We start from the raw sequence: 17,184 nt of genomic DNA on the forward strand, positions 1-17,184 counted from the left end.
TGCAATGCCTGCGGTCTCGGAAGAACTCACCTCGTTCGCCGCCGAAGAGACGCTGTGAAGTGATGCGGTATGCTACTGCAGAGATTACGTTTTTCCTGCACACGGTACTCTGACATCTGACTGGTAATCGAAGTGTGTGTGCTAAACACTTTGACGCATGGCGCCGTCAAGCTTCCGCCGCGAGCATCGGTCCGCACGAGCAAAGTCGTCGTGGCCTGACACGTGAACAAGGGAGTTCCTAAGGAGGCAGTGAGACGCCGCAGGAAGTCGAGCGCCGGAAGGGCTCAGAGCCATGACGATGCTCGCAGTCGTCGTTTTCCTCGTGACCGCACTACCATCCGCCGACCCTCCAACCTCATTCTCATACCCATCGTGTCCTGAGCTGGCAGGCTCCACAGGGCTTGTGCCTTATCGAGCCCGTCAGTGCTCTGGTGCCACCGCCGGCGACGGAGGAGAGTTGAGCGAGGAGGAGACTACCATCGTCGACCGGGCCGAGCGGCGCGCACTCGACTTGTGCGCCTCGCGTCCCACAGGGACGTGCTCTTCCATTCCGGACGTGATCGCGACGCTCCGTAAGAAGACTCGTACGCGCTGCGTCAAATCGCCAGCGATTGTCTTCATCGGCGACTCGGTCACCGTCCAGAGTTGGAATGCGGCACAGTGCTCGTTGCGGCAAGCAGGACTCAAGCGCTGCCCAGATTCAACCTTCCGAAACGAATCAGCGCTCGGCTACGTGATGAAACACCACGGGTGGAACGCGCTCAAAGAGCACCTGCAGCACAGCGCGTTGGTCACGAGCAACGACAGCGCAGACACCGCCATTCGGAAGCTTCTCAAGCAGAGCGGGCAGCAGGCCATCGTCCAATCGTACCAGGATGATGCGCAGTACGTGAAGGAGGCACGTTTCACGAGCAGCACCTCGTGCGCCGCCGACACGGCCAACGTGGTGCGCGTGCTCCTGGTGTGGCGGGCTGGCGGGCGGCGGCGAGGACCTGGGCTGGTCGCGTCGCGCGACGCGCCCAAGGAGGCACGCGCCGTCTTCAAGGATCTGATGCTTAAGAACGTCGGCTCCTGCGCGGTGACCGTGTACAACGAAGGCCTGCATCACCGGAGCGACTTCTCCAACCGCACGATCTTCGCCGATTCGGTACGTCACGTCTTGAGGACGCTCGACCAGCTCGCGCAGCCCAGCGGACCCTTTGCGATGGCCCGCGAGATTTCGACGCAGCACTTTGCGGGCACGACGGACGGCTCGGGCCGCTTCGACCGCCGCGCGCCCGCCGGACAGCACAAGAAAGCGGATCAACAAATTCTTCCCCCCAGCTGCGAGGTGATCCACGGCGGCGCCGCCAACACGGGGGAGTACAATACCATCCTAAAGAGGGAGGTCGCGCTCACAAGGAACGTGCGCTTCGTGCCCTATGCCGCCGCCACGCACGCGTGGGGCGTCGGCAAGAGCGGCGACTGCACGCACTTCTCCTGCTACTCGCCTCTCCAGTACGCGCCGATTTGGGACGGCGTGGTTGATGGCATGCAGGGCTGGTTCGATGAGCGTTGAGCGTCTGGGCTTGCAATTACCTGGCTTAGGCCACATTTAGGTGACTCCAGCCGTAGACGCTCCAAGCCACGGTTCGTCTGACTTATTTTAAAACTCGCGCTAAGTAACCAAAATGCCCCGAGTCACCTTTTCCTGGAACAGATCACGAATCGGCGACTTGAGTCACCAACGTTGCACTGGTCAAAATTCGGGTGACCTATCCCACGCACTCTGACCTGAGTCGTCACCTGTTGACCCGCATCAGTCACCTGTTGACCCAGTGTTGACCCAAGTCTGTCCGCAACGAGAATCGAACGCACAACCTCACGATCACTGTTCAGCACCCCACACATTAGACAAAGCGCGCAGTGAGCACCATGTAGCGCGGGCGCGCATAATATACCTTCGCCCACATGACCCAGCTCACTCCGAGCATGGGACAGGTCACCCACTGACCCAAGTCAGCATTTTCTGTGCCGGTGTCGTAGAATGTGACTCACGCCTCTCAACAAGGACCTAAGTCAGCGGAGGCCCAACTCAAGAAAGTGTGGCTTGGATCGACTCTGAGTGAGCCAACTCACCAAAAAGTGGCCTAGGCCACGTATCCGAAAGTCCAGACGGAGCCCTGGAGTCTGAGAGCACTACCTAGGTAGTATATAACTTTTTAGAATTTTTACTCTCGTGTGTAGGTCAAAAAAGTCACGATGTATATAGTCGGGTGTCCAGCTCAGCGGCCCACACCATCCGCATCCTCGAGGCTCGTCCGCCGCACGCACATCCTTTAACAGGGCGTTTGCGGCGGTCACTGTCTGTCCTACCAGCGGGCACAAAGTGGGCAGCGAACACCCGTGATACAAATAACTTAATAAACGGACACGCCAAACGAGGGGTGGGAGAAGGACTGGAGAAGGACAGGCTCGCAGCTCGGTGGACTCTCCCTTCTACTGGCGATACACCACCCTACTCATGAATAGCTTCCTGGCTCATGTACTTTTCCTTTTTAGCTACCACCGCCACGAGGCAGGGTACTTTCAAGCAGACACGCCTTCTCACAGAGCAGCTTGCGTGCGTGAACAGACCCAGCGCTGGCTTCTGACTGTCGTTGCTGTCTCTCCCTTCTCGACTGTCTGTGCTTGCTTGTGCGTCTTGGGTCCGGGGTTGTGTTTTTGTGTGAACATTCGCCTTCCTGGGACCCAGCGCTGACTTCTGACTGTCGTTGCTGTCTCTCCCCCTTCTCGACTGTCTGTGCTTGTGCGTCTTGGGTCCGGAGTTGTGCGTTTAGTGAACAGACGCGGTCCTTGCATGCGGCGCGCTCGACCCCAAACGCACATGTCTCATCTGGGCGAGGAGCGTCGCTGGCGTGATGAGCAACGGCGCGCCGAGTACGGACGCGAAGGGCGGCGATGGCGGGACGAGTCGCGACGGCGGTCGCGATCGCGCGATGAGCCGCGGCGGGATGAGCTGCGACGGCGCGACGAGCGTTGGCAAGGCGAGCAAGGGCGGCACCATGACGGGCGGCACGACGAGCGGCGCGGCTACAACGACCCTTGGTGCAGTGGTCGCGAGCAGCGACGGCACGCTGAGCCAAAAAGGCCCGCTGAGCGATGCCGCGATGAGCCATTTCGAGGCGGACGACGGCCGCATCATGACGGGCGGCACGACGAGCGGCGCGGCTACAACGACCCTTGGTGCAGTGGTCGCGAGCAGCGATGGCACGCTGAGCCACACGCCGCTGAGCGATGGCGCGACGAGCCATTGCGAGGCGAACGACGGCCGCATCATGACGGGCGGCACGTTGAGCGGCGCGGCTGCAACGACCGACCAAGCATAGGCGAGCGCGAGCGCGACTTGTGCGATCGGCGCGATGATCGGCCCCACGATCCCAGGCGCGACCATGACCGGCGCGACCGCCGCGGCGAGGGGCAGCCTCAGCACAGCGACCGCCGGTGGAGTCCGCCGATGCGTGGTGCGGGATCGCGCGACGAGAGGCACACTGCTGCCGGTGGTCAGCTCAATGCTAAGCAGCTCAGCAGCCACATCTCGCATGCCAGCGGCGCCGACGAGCTGCTCACGCTCTTTGCTGCCCACAGTGCGAGCCTGAACCACATCCACGCTGCGAACCTGTGGAACAAACTGGGCAAGCAGCGCATCGAGCGGCGGCACGAGGGGCGGCTTGAGCAGCTGGTGCAGCGCACGCTCCACCTCGTCTCGTCGTGCGAAGCACGTAACCTGGCGAACATCACCCACGGCGTGGCAAAGTGCCGCCAGCAGGCGAGCGTGGTGCACCCGTTGTTCGTAGCGGTGGCGGAGGCGGCGGTGCGCGGCGGGCTGGCTGGCTTCAACCCTCAGAACCTGGCCAACACGGTGTGGGCGTATGCGACGGCGGGCGTGGCTGCGGACGCGCTGTACGCGGCGGTGGCGGAGGCGGCGGTGCGCGGCGGGCTGGCCAGCTTCAACCCTCAGAACCTGGCCAACACGGTGTGGGCGTATGCGACGGCGGGCGTGGCTGCGGACGCGCTGTACGCGGCGGTGGCGGAGGCGGCGGTGCGCGGCGGGCTGGATCGCTTCAAGCCGCAGGAGCTGGCCAACACGGTGTGGGCGTATGCGACGGCGGGCGTGCCTGCGGACGCGCTGTACGCGGCGGTGGCGGAGGCGGCGGTGCGCGGCGGGCTGGCTGGCTTCAACCCTCAGAACCTGGCCAACACGGTGTGGGCGTATGCGACGGCGGGCCACTACCACCAGGTGCTGCTCGCAGACTGCTCGCGTGTGATCAGCGACTCGCTCGCGCGGGATCCGTCGAGGTGGGGCGTCGTGGACCGCTCTCAGCTGCACCAGTGGCAGCTCTGGCTCTCCCTTGAGCGAGGAGCAGACGGGCAGCAGCACCTTCTCTCCGAGTCCCAGCGCAAGCTCTGCTGCGACGCCATGCAAGATACGCAAGTGACGATCTCTGAGTTCCAACGCTCCGTCGCGGCTGCCCTCGCCGCCGTCCAGCACGGCTTCGAGGAGGAGCATCTCGAGCCGCGCACCGGCTACTCGCTCGACCTATCGCTGCCCTCGTCACGCCTCGCGATCGAGGTGGACGGCCCCTCTCACTTCCTGCTGCCCGACGGCCGGGGCGTGCGCAAACCCAACGGGCCGACGCTGCTCAAGCGGCGCCTCCTCACAGCGGCTGGCTGGAGGGTGATCAGCGTTCCATTCTACGAGTGGAACGGCTTCGCGACTGCCAGTGAGCGGCACACCTACCTGCAGAGGCTGTTGGGCTAGTACTGTGCCGCCACGAGCGCCGCGACCACCTCGCCACGCTCTCGACCGAGAGCCGCCTAAACGCCGCCTCCGCGGCCGCCCCACGCGTACCGAGACCCTCTGGCCTCGACAAGAACAGCTTGATAGCGGGATAGCCGCCTGCGCCGACTTCCTCCTAGCTCGCACTCGGTGTCCCCCACCAAGTGTCGCCGTTCTCGGGGCATGCTATCCTGTGTAAGCAGGGCAGGCGGGGGCGGGGGGCAGTCCCCCTGGTCTGATACTGGGGTGTGGGTGTCTCTAGCGTCGGAGGCAAAGGGAGAAGATAAGATTTTTTGTGGAGTGCCGTGCCACGGATTGCATGCTCCCATGCAGACACTCAGTCGCATCGTACGCCAGAGTCGTAGCATGGGTGTACCGGGTCGCAGCCTCCCCACACACGAGATCTGCGAGACCCGCCCGCCTCGAGTGATAACGAAGATACATGCCGGGAACCGCTCCCGTGCCTAGTCTCGTGCGAGACAGTTTAATGGTAAAATGATCTGTCGGTGCAGCCTGCTGGGGGCATGCAATAGAGCCCTATAGGAGCGCCCACCAGGTGGACACCCCACGCTGCGCACCCGCGAGGACACTGTCATGGTTTTGCACATGCTGTGTGTGGTGATTGGTGTGCGAGCCGCGCTGGACATCAGATAGCTCTTTTTCACGACCTGCAGCCACCCGACGCGGCGCCTGTGTGTTTACGATCCTTCGACTATCCCCACGGCGGCGTGTGAGCACGTCCCGCAGGCTGCGACGCGCCACGGACCACTCTACGTCCCCCGACTTTCTCCAGTATTCAGCAGTATTCAGCAGTATTCAGCAGTATTCAGCAGTATTCGGCAATATACAGCAATATATCCCAGTATTGCGAACTATAAGCCAATAATGGGGCAAGCAAGCTGTGAGTATATTGGGATATACTGCTGTATATTGCAATATATTGCGGAAGGATTGAGGTGCTTGGCGGCGCCGAGATATACTCCAATATATCCCAGTATTCGGCTGGAAGATGTTCCTCCAATATCTCCGTATATTGCGCAATAGTGCGCAATATTGGAGTATATTCCAGGGGTGCAATATACCCCAGTATATCCCAATATATTCACAGCGCCTTGCTATTTGTCAGTATTCTCTCGGCGGCGGCTCACTTCTTGCTCACTCACACGCACGACGTCTCGTCGACCTTCCTCCTTTCTTGTGCTGCTGCATCTCGACCTTCCTTGCATGCCTTTTCGACGCCGATGGACGCTGCGTGCGGCGCTCTACCTGATGCAAGCCTGCGCCAGCCGCGCGCTACCAGTCACAGACCCGAGCAGCCAGCGCAACGCCGACCAACAAAAAACGGAGGGTCGGCGGCTCACACAGTTCTGGCCTGACCACCCGCAGGTCGTGATGGGCGCGGCGCCACGCCCTAAAGATGGCTCGGCGCGCGAGCACCCTCCAGCGCCCGCCATCGTTCGAATGCTTGGTCAGCCAAACCACACGGCGATCGTCCTTCGCACCGCAAAAACCCTTCCGATGGCGCTGATCGACGCCTGCTATGTCCGCGACCCCCTGCCAGCGGGGCACGATATGTGGGTGCTGCACAACACGGATCAGCCCAATATCTCCACAGGCGACCAGCTTGTAGCCAAGGGCGTCAACGCCATGGTGTACACCGGGCAGAACGTCAGGGACGCGTTCGGGCAAGCCTACAACGGATGGCTGCACTACACTCCAGGCCTCGTGTTGCTCCTGCTTTCGGCCCCGGCGTATCAGTACGTTTGGGCGATCGAAGACGACACGCTCTTCACTGGCCGCCTGCCTTCCTTTTTTATTTCGCAAGCGGACCACACCGAGGATTTCATCGGGGCACACAAGCCAACGCACGGCCCGTGGATGTGGGGATACGGCACAGTCGTGCCTCGCGAGGCGGATAAGGTGAAGACGAAGGTGCAGGTCTATCGCCTCTCGGCGCGTCTGTTGCGCACCTTTGACGACATGCTCCAACTCGGCCTGCACACGTACGTCGAGGGCACGGCCTCGATCTGCTACGGCCTGCGGTGGTGCTCGACACGTCAGCTGCCACAAGAGGTTCAAGGCACGCACTTTGAGTGGAACACGAAGCTGACACCGCGGCACCTGTGCGCGCTTGGGGATGACGGTCGCGACAAGTGGCAGCACAAACTTCCGTGGATGCGCCGACCGACGCCGGACGAAGTAGTGGTGCTGCGGAGTGTGTGTGACGCCCAGCCGCCGCCCGAGGAGACGTGCTCGCGCCTGCCCGTGTGCAACAACACGATGATGGGCTCCATGGCGAGGTGCGTCCCCATCAGGACGCCCCGAGCAAAGCAGGTGTCGTAGGTGGCCACCTACTGCTCCTGCTGTCTTGTCCATTTGACTCTAATTTGACTCTCTTTCTGGTCCTAAAGCCGTACCTGCTCTCTTGTGCTGTGTCTGGGAAGACCGTGAATCCAACACGTCCACATGTGAGTGTCCTACGTTTGAGTTTAGGAGCACGTGTCGTGCGTCTTGGGTCGATATGAACAAACCTGTTTATTAGTTTAGGCGCTTTTAGTTCTCCTGACCCTAAACGCTCGGCCATGAGGACGGGTCGTTGAACAGCGTCGAGGCAGCTGTCTCGACACCATCCCGTATCTGCTTTCTCTCCTAGCCCCTTGGCCTTCCGCGCCAAGGCTGTCACGGCGGCCGTCTGTTTGCCCATGTGGTGTTCTTGCTTCTTGTCGAAACAAAGTCCAAAGTTTTTCCGTAGCAGGAGCCTGGGGTTCTCCCCAGGTGCACTTCTGCGCGCCGGGTCAGCCGCGCCTCGGCGCCGCGCCTCAACCCGGGAGCGGGGCTTTACGGCCAGCTCCCGTCCTGGCGCGGCCCGGGGCCCGGCTGACGGAACGGGCCCCTCCGACCCGTCTAGAAACACGGACCAAGGAGTCTGACACGTGTGCGAGTACCCGGGTGGCAAGCCCGCGTGCGGAATGAAAGTGAAGGGCATGCCCTGCCAACCGACCTTGACCTGCTGTGAGGGGTTTTAGTGGAGCACACCTGTCGGGACCCGAAAGATGGTGAACTATGCCTGGGTAGGGTGAAGCCAGAGGAAACTCTGGTGGAGGCTCGTAGCGATACTGACGTGCAAATCGTTCGTCGAATCTGGGTATAGGGGCGAAAGACTAATCGAACCATCTAGTAGCTGGTTCCCTCCGAAGTTTCCCTCAGGATAGCTTGAACGCAACGGTTTTGTCAGGTAAAGCGAGAATGATTAGAGGCCTGTGGGCTGAAACAGCTTGCACCTATTCTCAAACTTTAAATGGGCAAGAGGCCCGGGATGCTTGAGTGATCCCGGGCGGCGAACGGCGCGTTCAAAGTGGGCCATTTTTGGTAAGCAGAACTGGCGATGCGGGATGAACCGAACGCCGCGCTAAGGTACCCAAGTGTCCGCTCATCAGATACCACTCATCATTGTCCCTAACTCGACTCGCACAGCAAAAAAATCCGGTGCTCGCGCGCCGCTCCCACGCTTGACCACACACTCGCTGCACTGCTCAAAGCCAACCCTACCTCACTGGCCGCCTCCAACACTGTCCCGCGCGTCTCGCGCCCCAACTGACAACTCATCACTGTCCCTCGGACACCACTCTCCAGCCGCGCTACCTTCCCCCACCTACCGCTCTCGCACAACATCTCGACAATCCTCATATCTCCAGGCCCAAGACTCCTAACCACTGCCCCTGCTCGCCCAGGACCACGAAGCGCCGCCCGCGCGCCCATTGACCCCCCAATCAGCCCTCTTGCTGTCCCTCAATCGCCACCCGCCAGATGTACTGCCCTCGCCCACCCAATACTCTCACCCTCCTAACCCGGACAGTCCAGGTACAGGAAAAGCGGGGAGCGGGGCCCGATCCAAGGAGCACCCCGTCGGCCCGGGAGGGCTGTGAATTTCGGCGCGAGCGGAAGGCTGCCTGCAGACGCTCAGCCCCCGGCTGAGCTGCCGAATCCTCCCGGCTAATCCCCTGACCTGCCGCCTGAAACGGGACAACATTACACCACCTCACACACACTCCCCCCTCAGGGCTAAGCAGTGCGCAAGTCCACCCGAACTCTAGGCGAGGCATCGACCGCTCCTTTGGAATAGTGCCGTCAGTGGCTGCACTAGACGCCCATTAGATGGCGCGCGGCGCGGGCGGATGACTAGGGGAGAGAATGCGGAGAGACTAGCTCGCAGGTAGATGTGCTCAGCCAAGGGTAAGGGATGAGGGGATGTGTCAGTGTGAGGGGTGCACCAACCGCAGAGCGTCGTGTTTTGCCTTTGAAAACTGAACAGTTTTTTTAAGAAAGGGGCTTGGGAAGGCACCTCAAAGGGGAGGCCCCTATTGCGCCGCTGTCCCCCGTCCTTGCGATTCTTGCAACTGATCGGGTTTGGAAACCTCTTTTCACAGCATCCACGGCTTCTCATGTCCCGGACCTTGCGAACGGCGGCTTGCGTGACGCTCGTGCTCCGAATTGCAGTCGTTGAAGGCGGCTCGCCCTCCCTCCCGTCCTCGCACCGCCCCTCGCCTGCCGCACCACCGCCTCCGCTCGGGACTACCAGCACCCCGCTAGCCCAACTCGCACAACCGCGCGCTCGCCCCGCGTGCCGGCTCTGCGGCGGCGCCGCCGTTGCCCGCCCCCACACACCTTAGCCTCTTTCCTCACCCGCTCGCCTCCCTGCAGGCAAGATGATCCTCGCCGCAGCCACTCTTGTGCTCGGCTTCACACCCGAACGCAACGTCGCTGCTGGTGACAACAAGGTCAAGATCCTCAACTTTGAGACGGACGACAAAAACGCGGCGGCGCCTCCCCGTCCCCGCGTCCACGTGTACGACATGCCGCTCTCGGTGTCCTTCGAGTACGACGAGGCGCGTCCCCGTCTCAAGCCGTTCGAGTCCTACACCGGCGGGTACCGTCAGTACCGCACGGAAGCCCTCATCCCGGAATTGGTGCGGGCTAGCGCGCACTACGAGCCGGATCCCGACAAGGCGGACCTGTTTCTGGTGCCCTTTCGCGGCCTCGCTCGCTTCTACAAGCACCGGGGCGAGCCGGGCGGGCTCGAGAAGGTGGACGCCGAGTATGTGGCGGCCGTTCAGTGGCTGGAGGCGCAACCCGGCGGGTTCTTCCGCAGTCGGCCTGCGGACCATATGTGGATCTTCGGGTCGGGCCGAGGCGCGTCCATCTTTCCGTCGTGGCGCGAGCACATCGCCGATTGCATCTTCATCGGGCCTGAGGGGGACGAGCGCACGGGCCAGGTCGCGCCGCATGACAAGGACGTTATCGTGCCCGGCTACTTCGCGGCGGCGCCGCCCGCCGTCCAGAGCGCCGCCCTCAAGTCGCAAGCGGTCCGGCCCATCCTCGCCCACTTCCGCGGATCGTACACGAGCGCGCGTCCAGGCGAGGAGGACTTTTCGGAGGGCGTCCGTCTCGCACTTATGCGCGCGACGACGGCGTTTCGCTTGCCCCGTCACGTCATGGCGAGGAAGCTGTCCTCCGGCGTCGGCGCGTACAAGGCATCCCCGTTTGTCGTGTCGAACGCGTCGATTGATCCCGAGTCGTACGCGCGGGAAATGCAGAACGCGGACTTCTGCCTCTGTCCGATGGGCTCTTCGTCGTGGACGCTGCGCATTTACCAGGCCATCGCGTCGGGCTGCATTCCGGTCTTGCTGTCGGACCACATCTCGTTGCCGTTTGACTACACTGACTCTCCTGTCGACTGGCGGAAGATCGCGATCAAGTGGCCGCAGCGCGACGTCACGGGGCTCCTCGCGCACCTGTGCTCCTGGAGCGAGGCCGACATTGCAGCCACGCGCGCGCGGGTGCTCAACACCGCCCCTATGCTCCTGTGGAACGGGCCGGACTCGGGGGCGCTCGCTCAGACGATGCGCTACCTGACGACGGACCGCCCTTCGCACCGCCCTTCGCGCGCAGCGTCCGCGTGGTGGGGCCGGGGCGGCGAGCCCGTGGCGCCGCCCGTGGACGCACTCCCGATGGCACTCCCGCCGCCGGCGCAGCCAACTGTGCCGTTGGACGTGCTCGTCATGGTCAAGGAGATGGGCTGCGTTACGGATCAGAGCGTAAGCGCGTTGCGCAATCACGTCCGCCCGCACACGATCCACATCGTGGCCGACCGGTGCGAAGGTGGCGGGAGCGGCGGCGGCTCCGTGAAGGTGGACACATGCACCGAGACCCGCAACGTGATGCCCGAGTTTCCGTTGGAGATGGCGAAGCAGCTCATGGCCGCGCTCCATCCGGAGGTGCCCGCGGAGCGGACGGAGTGGTTGTACCAGCAGCTGCTGAAGTTCAAGAGCGTCCTCTCGCTCGGTCTTGGGACGAGCGTGCTGGTATGGGACGGCGACACCGTCCTCACGCGCCCGTTTCCGCTGCCGCTGCTCGACGAGCGGGGCACGGCTCTCTTGCTCCAGGGCACGCGGTATGATTCCCCCGCGTACTTCAACAAGTCCGGCGCCCTGCCCGTCGGGTATGCCGAGTCGACGAGGAAGCTTCTCGGCGTGAGCCCGCCCTGGGATACGTCCTTTGTGGTCCAGTGGCAGGTGTGGGAGCGTGCACTCGTGAAGGAGATGACGCGCTTGATCGAGAGCCGTTCCCATGAGCCGTGGTACCTCGCGATGCTGCGCTCCGTGTCAGATGCATCGACGGGCCTGAGCGAGTACACCCTCTACGGCACCTACGCGACCCAATGGCACGCCGAGCGGATTCGGGTCGCGTCGTCCTCGGAGGTGCTGTGGTTGCGTGACCACCCGCTCGGGCTTTTGGACGGCGATGGAACGTGCTGCCCGTCGCAGGAACGCTTGCGGGACATCGCCACGGGCGGCTTCGTCTACGTGTCGTGGGAATGCTCGCACAAGAGCGAATTGCGGCTCTTACCGGAGCTGTGGGACCGCGCCGGCACAGGGCCGCTTGCGCGCCGGCGCCTGCTCGAGAACAGCGCGCCGCCGTCGGCCGCACCCTACGCGCCGCCGTCGGCCGCACCCTACGCGCCACCGTCGGCCGCACCCTACGCGCCACCGTCGGCCGCACCCTACGCGCCGCCCTCCGCCTCGCCCTCACCGCCGCCGGCCTACGCGCCACCCTCACCGCCCTCCGCCTCGCCCTCACCGCCGCCGCTTCCACCTCTGGTTCCGGGTCTAGTCCCAGTCGAGACCACCTCCTTCACCATCTCCTTCGACGAGTCTGTGCGCCGCCTGCTGCGCGCTTTGCAGCAGACTGTCACCTTCACCATCTCCTTTGAAAAGATCAAGACTGCCGTGGTTGACACCATCGCCGCCGAATCCGTGACGGACATCACGACCGACCAGATCACCGTCGAGCCTGTCGACGGCAACCCGAAGGTCTTGAAGGTGACCATTTACCCGAAGGAGGGGCAGACCGCCTCGCAGATCCTCGACGCCATCTCCAGCGACCCCAACACCCTTCTCCAGAACATCGGCGAGGAGCTCGGTGAGAACGTGCCCACGCCCTCCTTCGTTGTCAATCCGTCCATCGTCACTGTTGGCGTCGCGCCGCCGCCGCCACCGCCGCCTGCCAAGAAGCGCGGCTGGGTCGTGGCCGTCGCCGTGTGCGTGCCCCTCGGCGTCGCCCTGCTCGCCCTCGGCGTGTACCTGCTCGTCAAGAAGGGCAAACTCAGCGTCCCGGGGTACGGCTCCGACCGTCCCTCGATGACCAAGCACACCGTCACCGAGGGCGTCTAAGATCACCGCTGCGGCGCGCGGGCGGCCCCGGACAAGAACGCTGCCGGGGCCAAGTACCCGGCCGTTCGCTGCCTGGGCCGCCTCATGTTGAATATGTCACGCGCGCAGCATCCTTTGCATGTCGGGGAGCACGGCGCACATATTGATCCTGCGCAAGACCGTCGTCCCCAGCCGACTATTGGCGACGGACGCATTGGGGTTGGCGTTGGCCCCCCTCCCCCCCCCCCCCACCCACACACACACTTCTGCCCCCATATACTGCGGTTCCGCTCGCAGCCGCCGGTGTGATTCAGCCGGTGAACACTCACCCTTGGTCCCTGTGCGTGCTCGAGCGTCAGGGCCGGTGGTGAGCCGTGCTAGAGTTTCTTTGTTGATAGATGGTATGGCGATCCACTCACCACGGCAAGTCGGTTCAACTCCCCGCGCGCCTAGGCCCGCGCGCCTCACAGGGGGTCCCAGGGATTCCTCTCTCGTATAGGACGGGTTGCACCCGGCGGCACGGCGGCAGGCGCGGGCCTCCTAGGACTGGTTGCGCTCTCCTAGTTCTCCTGCTCCTGACAAAAGGGATAGCGTCAGCGACAGGTTCGCAGCACGGTGGACTCCCTCCCTCTTCCACTGGCGATCTCTCTCGACTAGCGACCTTCCTCCGGCTTCTCACTGGCAATCTCTCGCTACCACGGGCACACTGACAGAGGCGGCCGAGGCACACGCCGAGGGTGGCAGGGGCGGTGATAGGAGTCTCCCACTCTGTGGGAGCTTCGCTAGAGGTGCGTCCTGCGTGTGTCCTCGTCCTTGAGGTCTTGAGAAGGGGAAGGGGAAGGGGCCAAAAACCGAACGAGGGATGGGGAGGAGGACAGGGTAAAGAAAGAAAGAAAGAACGCAGACAACCCAACGGAGGGATGGGACCGGGTCCCCGCATGCAGGACTTAAATTCTTTTTTGCGGGGGTGGGCGGGTGCACGGAGCTAAGTGCCTCGCCACCCTCGCAGGAGTCGCTTAGGCGGCTCCCGTGGTGTACCTGTGTTAGTGCCAGTGCGCGCCAGTCCCGTGCCTAGTGTTGTGCGACGGAGTTGTCTAAATTCTTTTTTCAGGGAAGACAAGGGCGTCGAAGTGCAGCTGCTGCTGTTCGAATCGTTCGGCGGGTTCGGAAAGGGGGTCCGTGAGATCCTCCGGAGAGCGGCGGACGTGCTACAGAACAAGCTGACGCGGGCCCAGTACCTCGATGAGGTGACTTGGACCACCAAGAGCTGGCTGGGGCTGCAGAAGCAGCGCATCTCAGTCGTTCTTCACACGGCCATCGCAGAGCAGGTCGTGAATGAGCTTGCCTGTGGCGGGGGTGGGCGGGTGCACGGAGCTAAGTGCCTCGCCACCCTCGCAGGAGTCGCTTAGGCGGCTCCCGTGGTGTACCTGTGTTCGTGCCAGTGCGCGCCAGTCCCGTGCCCAGTGTTGTGCGAGGGAGTTTTGTTGTAAGATTCTTTTTTCACGAGGCGAGAGCGAAGAGCCAACGCGGGCAACAACACCAACTCTCGCTCGCCTCTTTCGAGCCTTTTTTCGAGCCGTGATGGTGGACCGGGCCGACTCTGAGGCCCGCGACTACCTCGCGCAGCACGGCTACCAGCACGCAAGCAGGAGCCGCGCGAGCGCGATTGGCATCGACGGGCTGCTCGAGCAGGCGCTCTCGCCGCTCGCCTCCGCCGCCTCCGCCGCCTCCGCCGCCTCCGCCGCCTCCGCCTCCGCCGTCGCCGTCGCGCCGTCGCCGCCTCTCTGCGGCCACACTACTGTCGCCTCTGTCGCCGCGGCGCGAGCTCACGCCGCCCGTGCCGCGCCACGACAGGCGCTCTCGTCCGACGGAGGGATGCACAGCCGCAAGGGTCTGCGGCTCGGCCTCCACCTGCACCCCGAGCAGGAGGGCCCGGGGTACGTCGAGAGCTTCCGCCGGTGGAGCGAGTGGCTCGACGGCAGCTCCGCATCGCTGCAGCGCGAGCTGGGCGTTTTGCGCTTCCCGATCCTGCTGCACTGCTTCATTGGCATCGCGTGCCGGCTCGGCGACATGGCGCCCGCCCGCCGCTTCCTGCAGGAGCATGCGCCGAAGCTGCGCGACGAGGCGCAGCGGGCGGCGGCGAGCACGCTCGAGAAGCTGCAGCACGCGGCGCAGCTGCAGGAGCACGAGGGCGCGCGGCGCTACCTCGTGCACCGGACGACAGTGTTCTGCTCGCCAGAGGCGCGGGAGAGTGTGACGAGATGGTGGGAGGGTGTAGGAGAGTGGCCTCCGTTGGAGAGACGCTGCTCACGCGTCTCCGCCGCGGGGAGCAGGCGTGGGAGGCGCTGGTCGCCTTCCTCACCGCCTCGCAGCTCCCTCTCCTCCTCCGTGTCCTCACGAGGCACTTCGACGTCTTCGCCGTCGCCTCCGTCCCTCCCTCGCGCGCCTCGCCCTCGCCGCCCGCCGCGACGGACCCGGACCCGGAGGCCGGGGCGGCGGCGGTGGCGGCGGCACGCAGCGAGGGCGGCGCTCCCCCGCCCCCCGCTCCTTCCTCCTCGGCCGCCGCGACGACGTCGCCGTTGCCGCCGCCGCCACGCGCGTCGCCGCCGCCGCCTTCGGTCTGCCTGATCACCCAGGCCTCGTCTCACACCTCTCTCTGCTGCACCGACGTCTCGCCCCTCGCCGATGGGCTGGCCAGCGGCCCTAGATGCGCCACTCAGCACTCGTGCACCCGTCGTGGCCACCCTTCGCGCTCGAGAAGACCCGCACGCGGCTGTACCCAGCTGCAAGCCCTCAGCTGCATACGCGGCCTCTGCTTCCCGAAGTGTCTGCGCGTTCACACTGCACGTTCCCCACTTTAGGTCTGCGGCCGCGCGGACGGCGCGCTGCAGTTCTGCCGCTTCTCGCAGAGCGCGGCGACGCAGTCTCGCTTCGCCGCCAGCGGTGAGCCTTTCCGAGACACTTCCGAGACACTTCCAAGACACTTCTGAGACACTTTCGAGGCACGCGTGTTTCGTCGAGTCCTCAGAGCCGCGCTGGGTGAGCCGCCTCCGCGACACGCCCACCACACGCACCACACACGCACACCACACGCCCACCACACGCACACCACACGCACACCACACGCACACCACACGCACACCACACGCACACCACACACGCACACCACACGCCCACCACACGCACACCACACGCACACCACACGCACACCACACGCACACCACACACGCACACCACACGCACACCACACGCACACCACACGCACACCTCACGCACACCACACGCACACCACACGCACACCACACGCACACCACATGCACACCACACGCACACCACACGCACACCACACGCACACCACACGCACACCACACGCACACCACATGCACACCTCAGGGGTCGACCTCGAGTCGCGCTGCCGCGTCGTGCCCGGCCACAGCGGACCTGTCTACAGCGTGGCTCTGTCGCGCAACCTGCAGCATGTGCTGAGTGGCTCCCAGGCTGCCCGCCCGCCCCGCCACATCGCCCCTGCCGTCGCCGTCGCCCTCCCCCGCCGCCGCCCTCCCCGCCACCCTCGCCCCGCCACCCTCTCCCTCGCCGCCGCCCCCGCCGTCCTCTCCCTCTCCGTCGCCCCCGCCGCCCTCACGCCCTCCTGCCGCCGCCGCCACCGCCCCTCCGCCCCCGCCCCCCCCCGCCCCGCCGCCCCCGCCGCCCTCACGCCCTCCCGCCGCCGCCTTTCGTCGCAGGACGGGTCGGTGCGGCTGTGGAGCTGGCATCAGGCCGCGTGCCCTCCTCTACTCTCAGGCGCTGCCACCTCGGCTGATCTCGGGTTCATCTCGGCTGACCTCCCTCGCAGGCGGCCGTCCTCGCCACGTACCACAACCACGGCAGCCGTTGCGCGGCAGCAGACTTGTGCTTCCGAGCTTGACGCTGACCCGTCTCGGAGGGCTGCCGATAGGCTACCCCGTGTGGCACGTCTGCCTCGCCTCGCACCAGTCGCACTTCCTCTCCTGCTGCCACGACGGGGGTCTCCGCCTCTTCGACACGCAGAGGCTCTCCCCGCTCCGGCTGATGGCGCCGCCATGCCTAGATGCGGGCTCCACATCCCTGTCCTTCCAGCAGCACTCTCCCGAGGACACGCAGTCGGCCAAAGTCGACTGCATTGCGCGCAGTCGGCCAAAGTCGACTCCGCTTCGCGGTGCTCTGACTGCGCCGCACGATACCGCAGCCCTGACCGCCGCGTATTCATAACTAGGCCGGCCACCTCGCGGACGTCACCGCCGCCACCTTCCACGCCTCGGATGCGTACGCCCTCTCCGCCTCGCAGGACTGCAGCCCCCGCGCACCGCACGCCTGGGCGACCCTCCCTCCCCCCCCCCCCGCCCGGCCCGAGGAGCAATCGGACGCAGGAACTGGCGGAAGTGTCCCCCAGTCCCAGGGTGCCGTCCTGTGCGACAGCGGGGAGGGGGAGCTCCTACGCCAAAAGCCCGTGGTCGTGATTGCTGGGGCAATACCGGGCGGGGTCAAAAAAACAGAGATTTCCCCCCCCGGCCAGGGGGATTTCGGGGTTTGCTCCTCTAAGAAAAAAAACGAGCGGTTTGTTTTATTATGGGGGAGAGGAGGGTTGGACCGGTAATCTCCCCCCAAGGGGGGGGCCCC

General features: G+C 64.4%; 4 protein-coding genes across 4 annotated transcripts; all 4 read left to right on the forward strand.

Moving 5' to 3' along the window:
- The first annotated feature begins 270 nt into the window (after nt 1-270).
- Nucleotides 271-1,666, forward strand: EMIHUDRAFT_437460 (hypothetical protein). The gene has a single exon (XM_005764166.1). It carries the CDS (start codon nt 293-295, stop codon nt 1,556-1,558), a length of 1,266 nt encoding a protein of 421 aa, XP_005764223.1. The 5' UTR covers nt 271-292; the 3' UTR covers nt 1,559-1,666.
- A 1,176-nt stretch (nt 1,667-2,842) lies between these two features.
- On the forward strand, nt 2,843-4,872 carry EMIHUDRAFT_452296 (hypothetical protein). Its single transcript, XM_005764167.1, has 2 exons — nt 2,843-3,761; nt 4,293-4,872. Exons 1-2 carry the CDS (start codon nt 2,867-2,869, stop codon nt 4,799-4,801), a joined length of 1,404 nt encoding a protein of 467 aa, XP_005764224.1. The 5' UTR covers nt 2,843-2,866; the 3' UTR covers nt 4,802-4,872.
- A 1,115-nt stretch (nt 4,873-5,987) lies between these two features.
- EMIHUDRAFT_437462 (hypothetical protein) lies at nt 5,988-7,364 on the forward strand. The gene has a single exon (XM_005764168.1). The coding sequence runs from the start codon at nt 6,044-6,046 to the stop codon at nt 7,160-7,162; it is 1,119 nt and encodes a 372-aa protein (XP_005764225.1). The 5' UTR covers nt 5,988-6,043; the 3' UTR covers nt 7,163-7,364.
- A 6,084-nt stretch (nt 7,365-13,448) lies between these two features.
- On the forward strand, nt 13,449-16,867 carry EMIHUDRAFT_452299 (hypothetical protein; the record flags this gene model as incomplete). The annotated part of the gene is made up of 12 exons (XM_005764169.1): nt 13,449-13,458; nt 13,549-13,580; nt 13,650-13,856; nt 13,938-13,991; nt 14,383-14,781; nt 14,862-14,957; nt 15,390-15,471; nt 15,922-16,025; nt 16,272-16,304; nt 16,382-16,412; nt 16,484-16,599; nt 16,781-16,867. Coding segments are annotated over 12 exons (1,251 nt in total), but the record flags the coding sequence as incomplete, so codon positions are not given.
- Between the last annotated feature and the right edge of the window lie 317 nt (nt 16,868-17,184).

The sequence above is a fragment of the Emiliania huxleyi genome (assembly GCF_000372725.1).
Source record: "Emiliania huxleyi CCMP1516 unplaced genomic scaffold EMIHUscaffold_60, whole genome shotgun sequence".
Classification (NCBI taxonomy): Eukaryota; Haptophyta; order Isochrysidales; family Noelaerhabdaceae; genus Emiliania; species Emiliania huxleyi.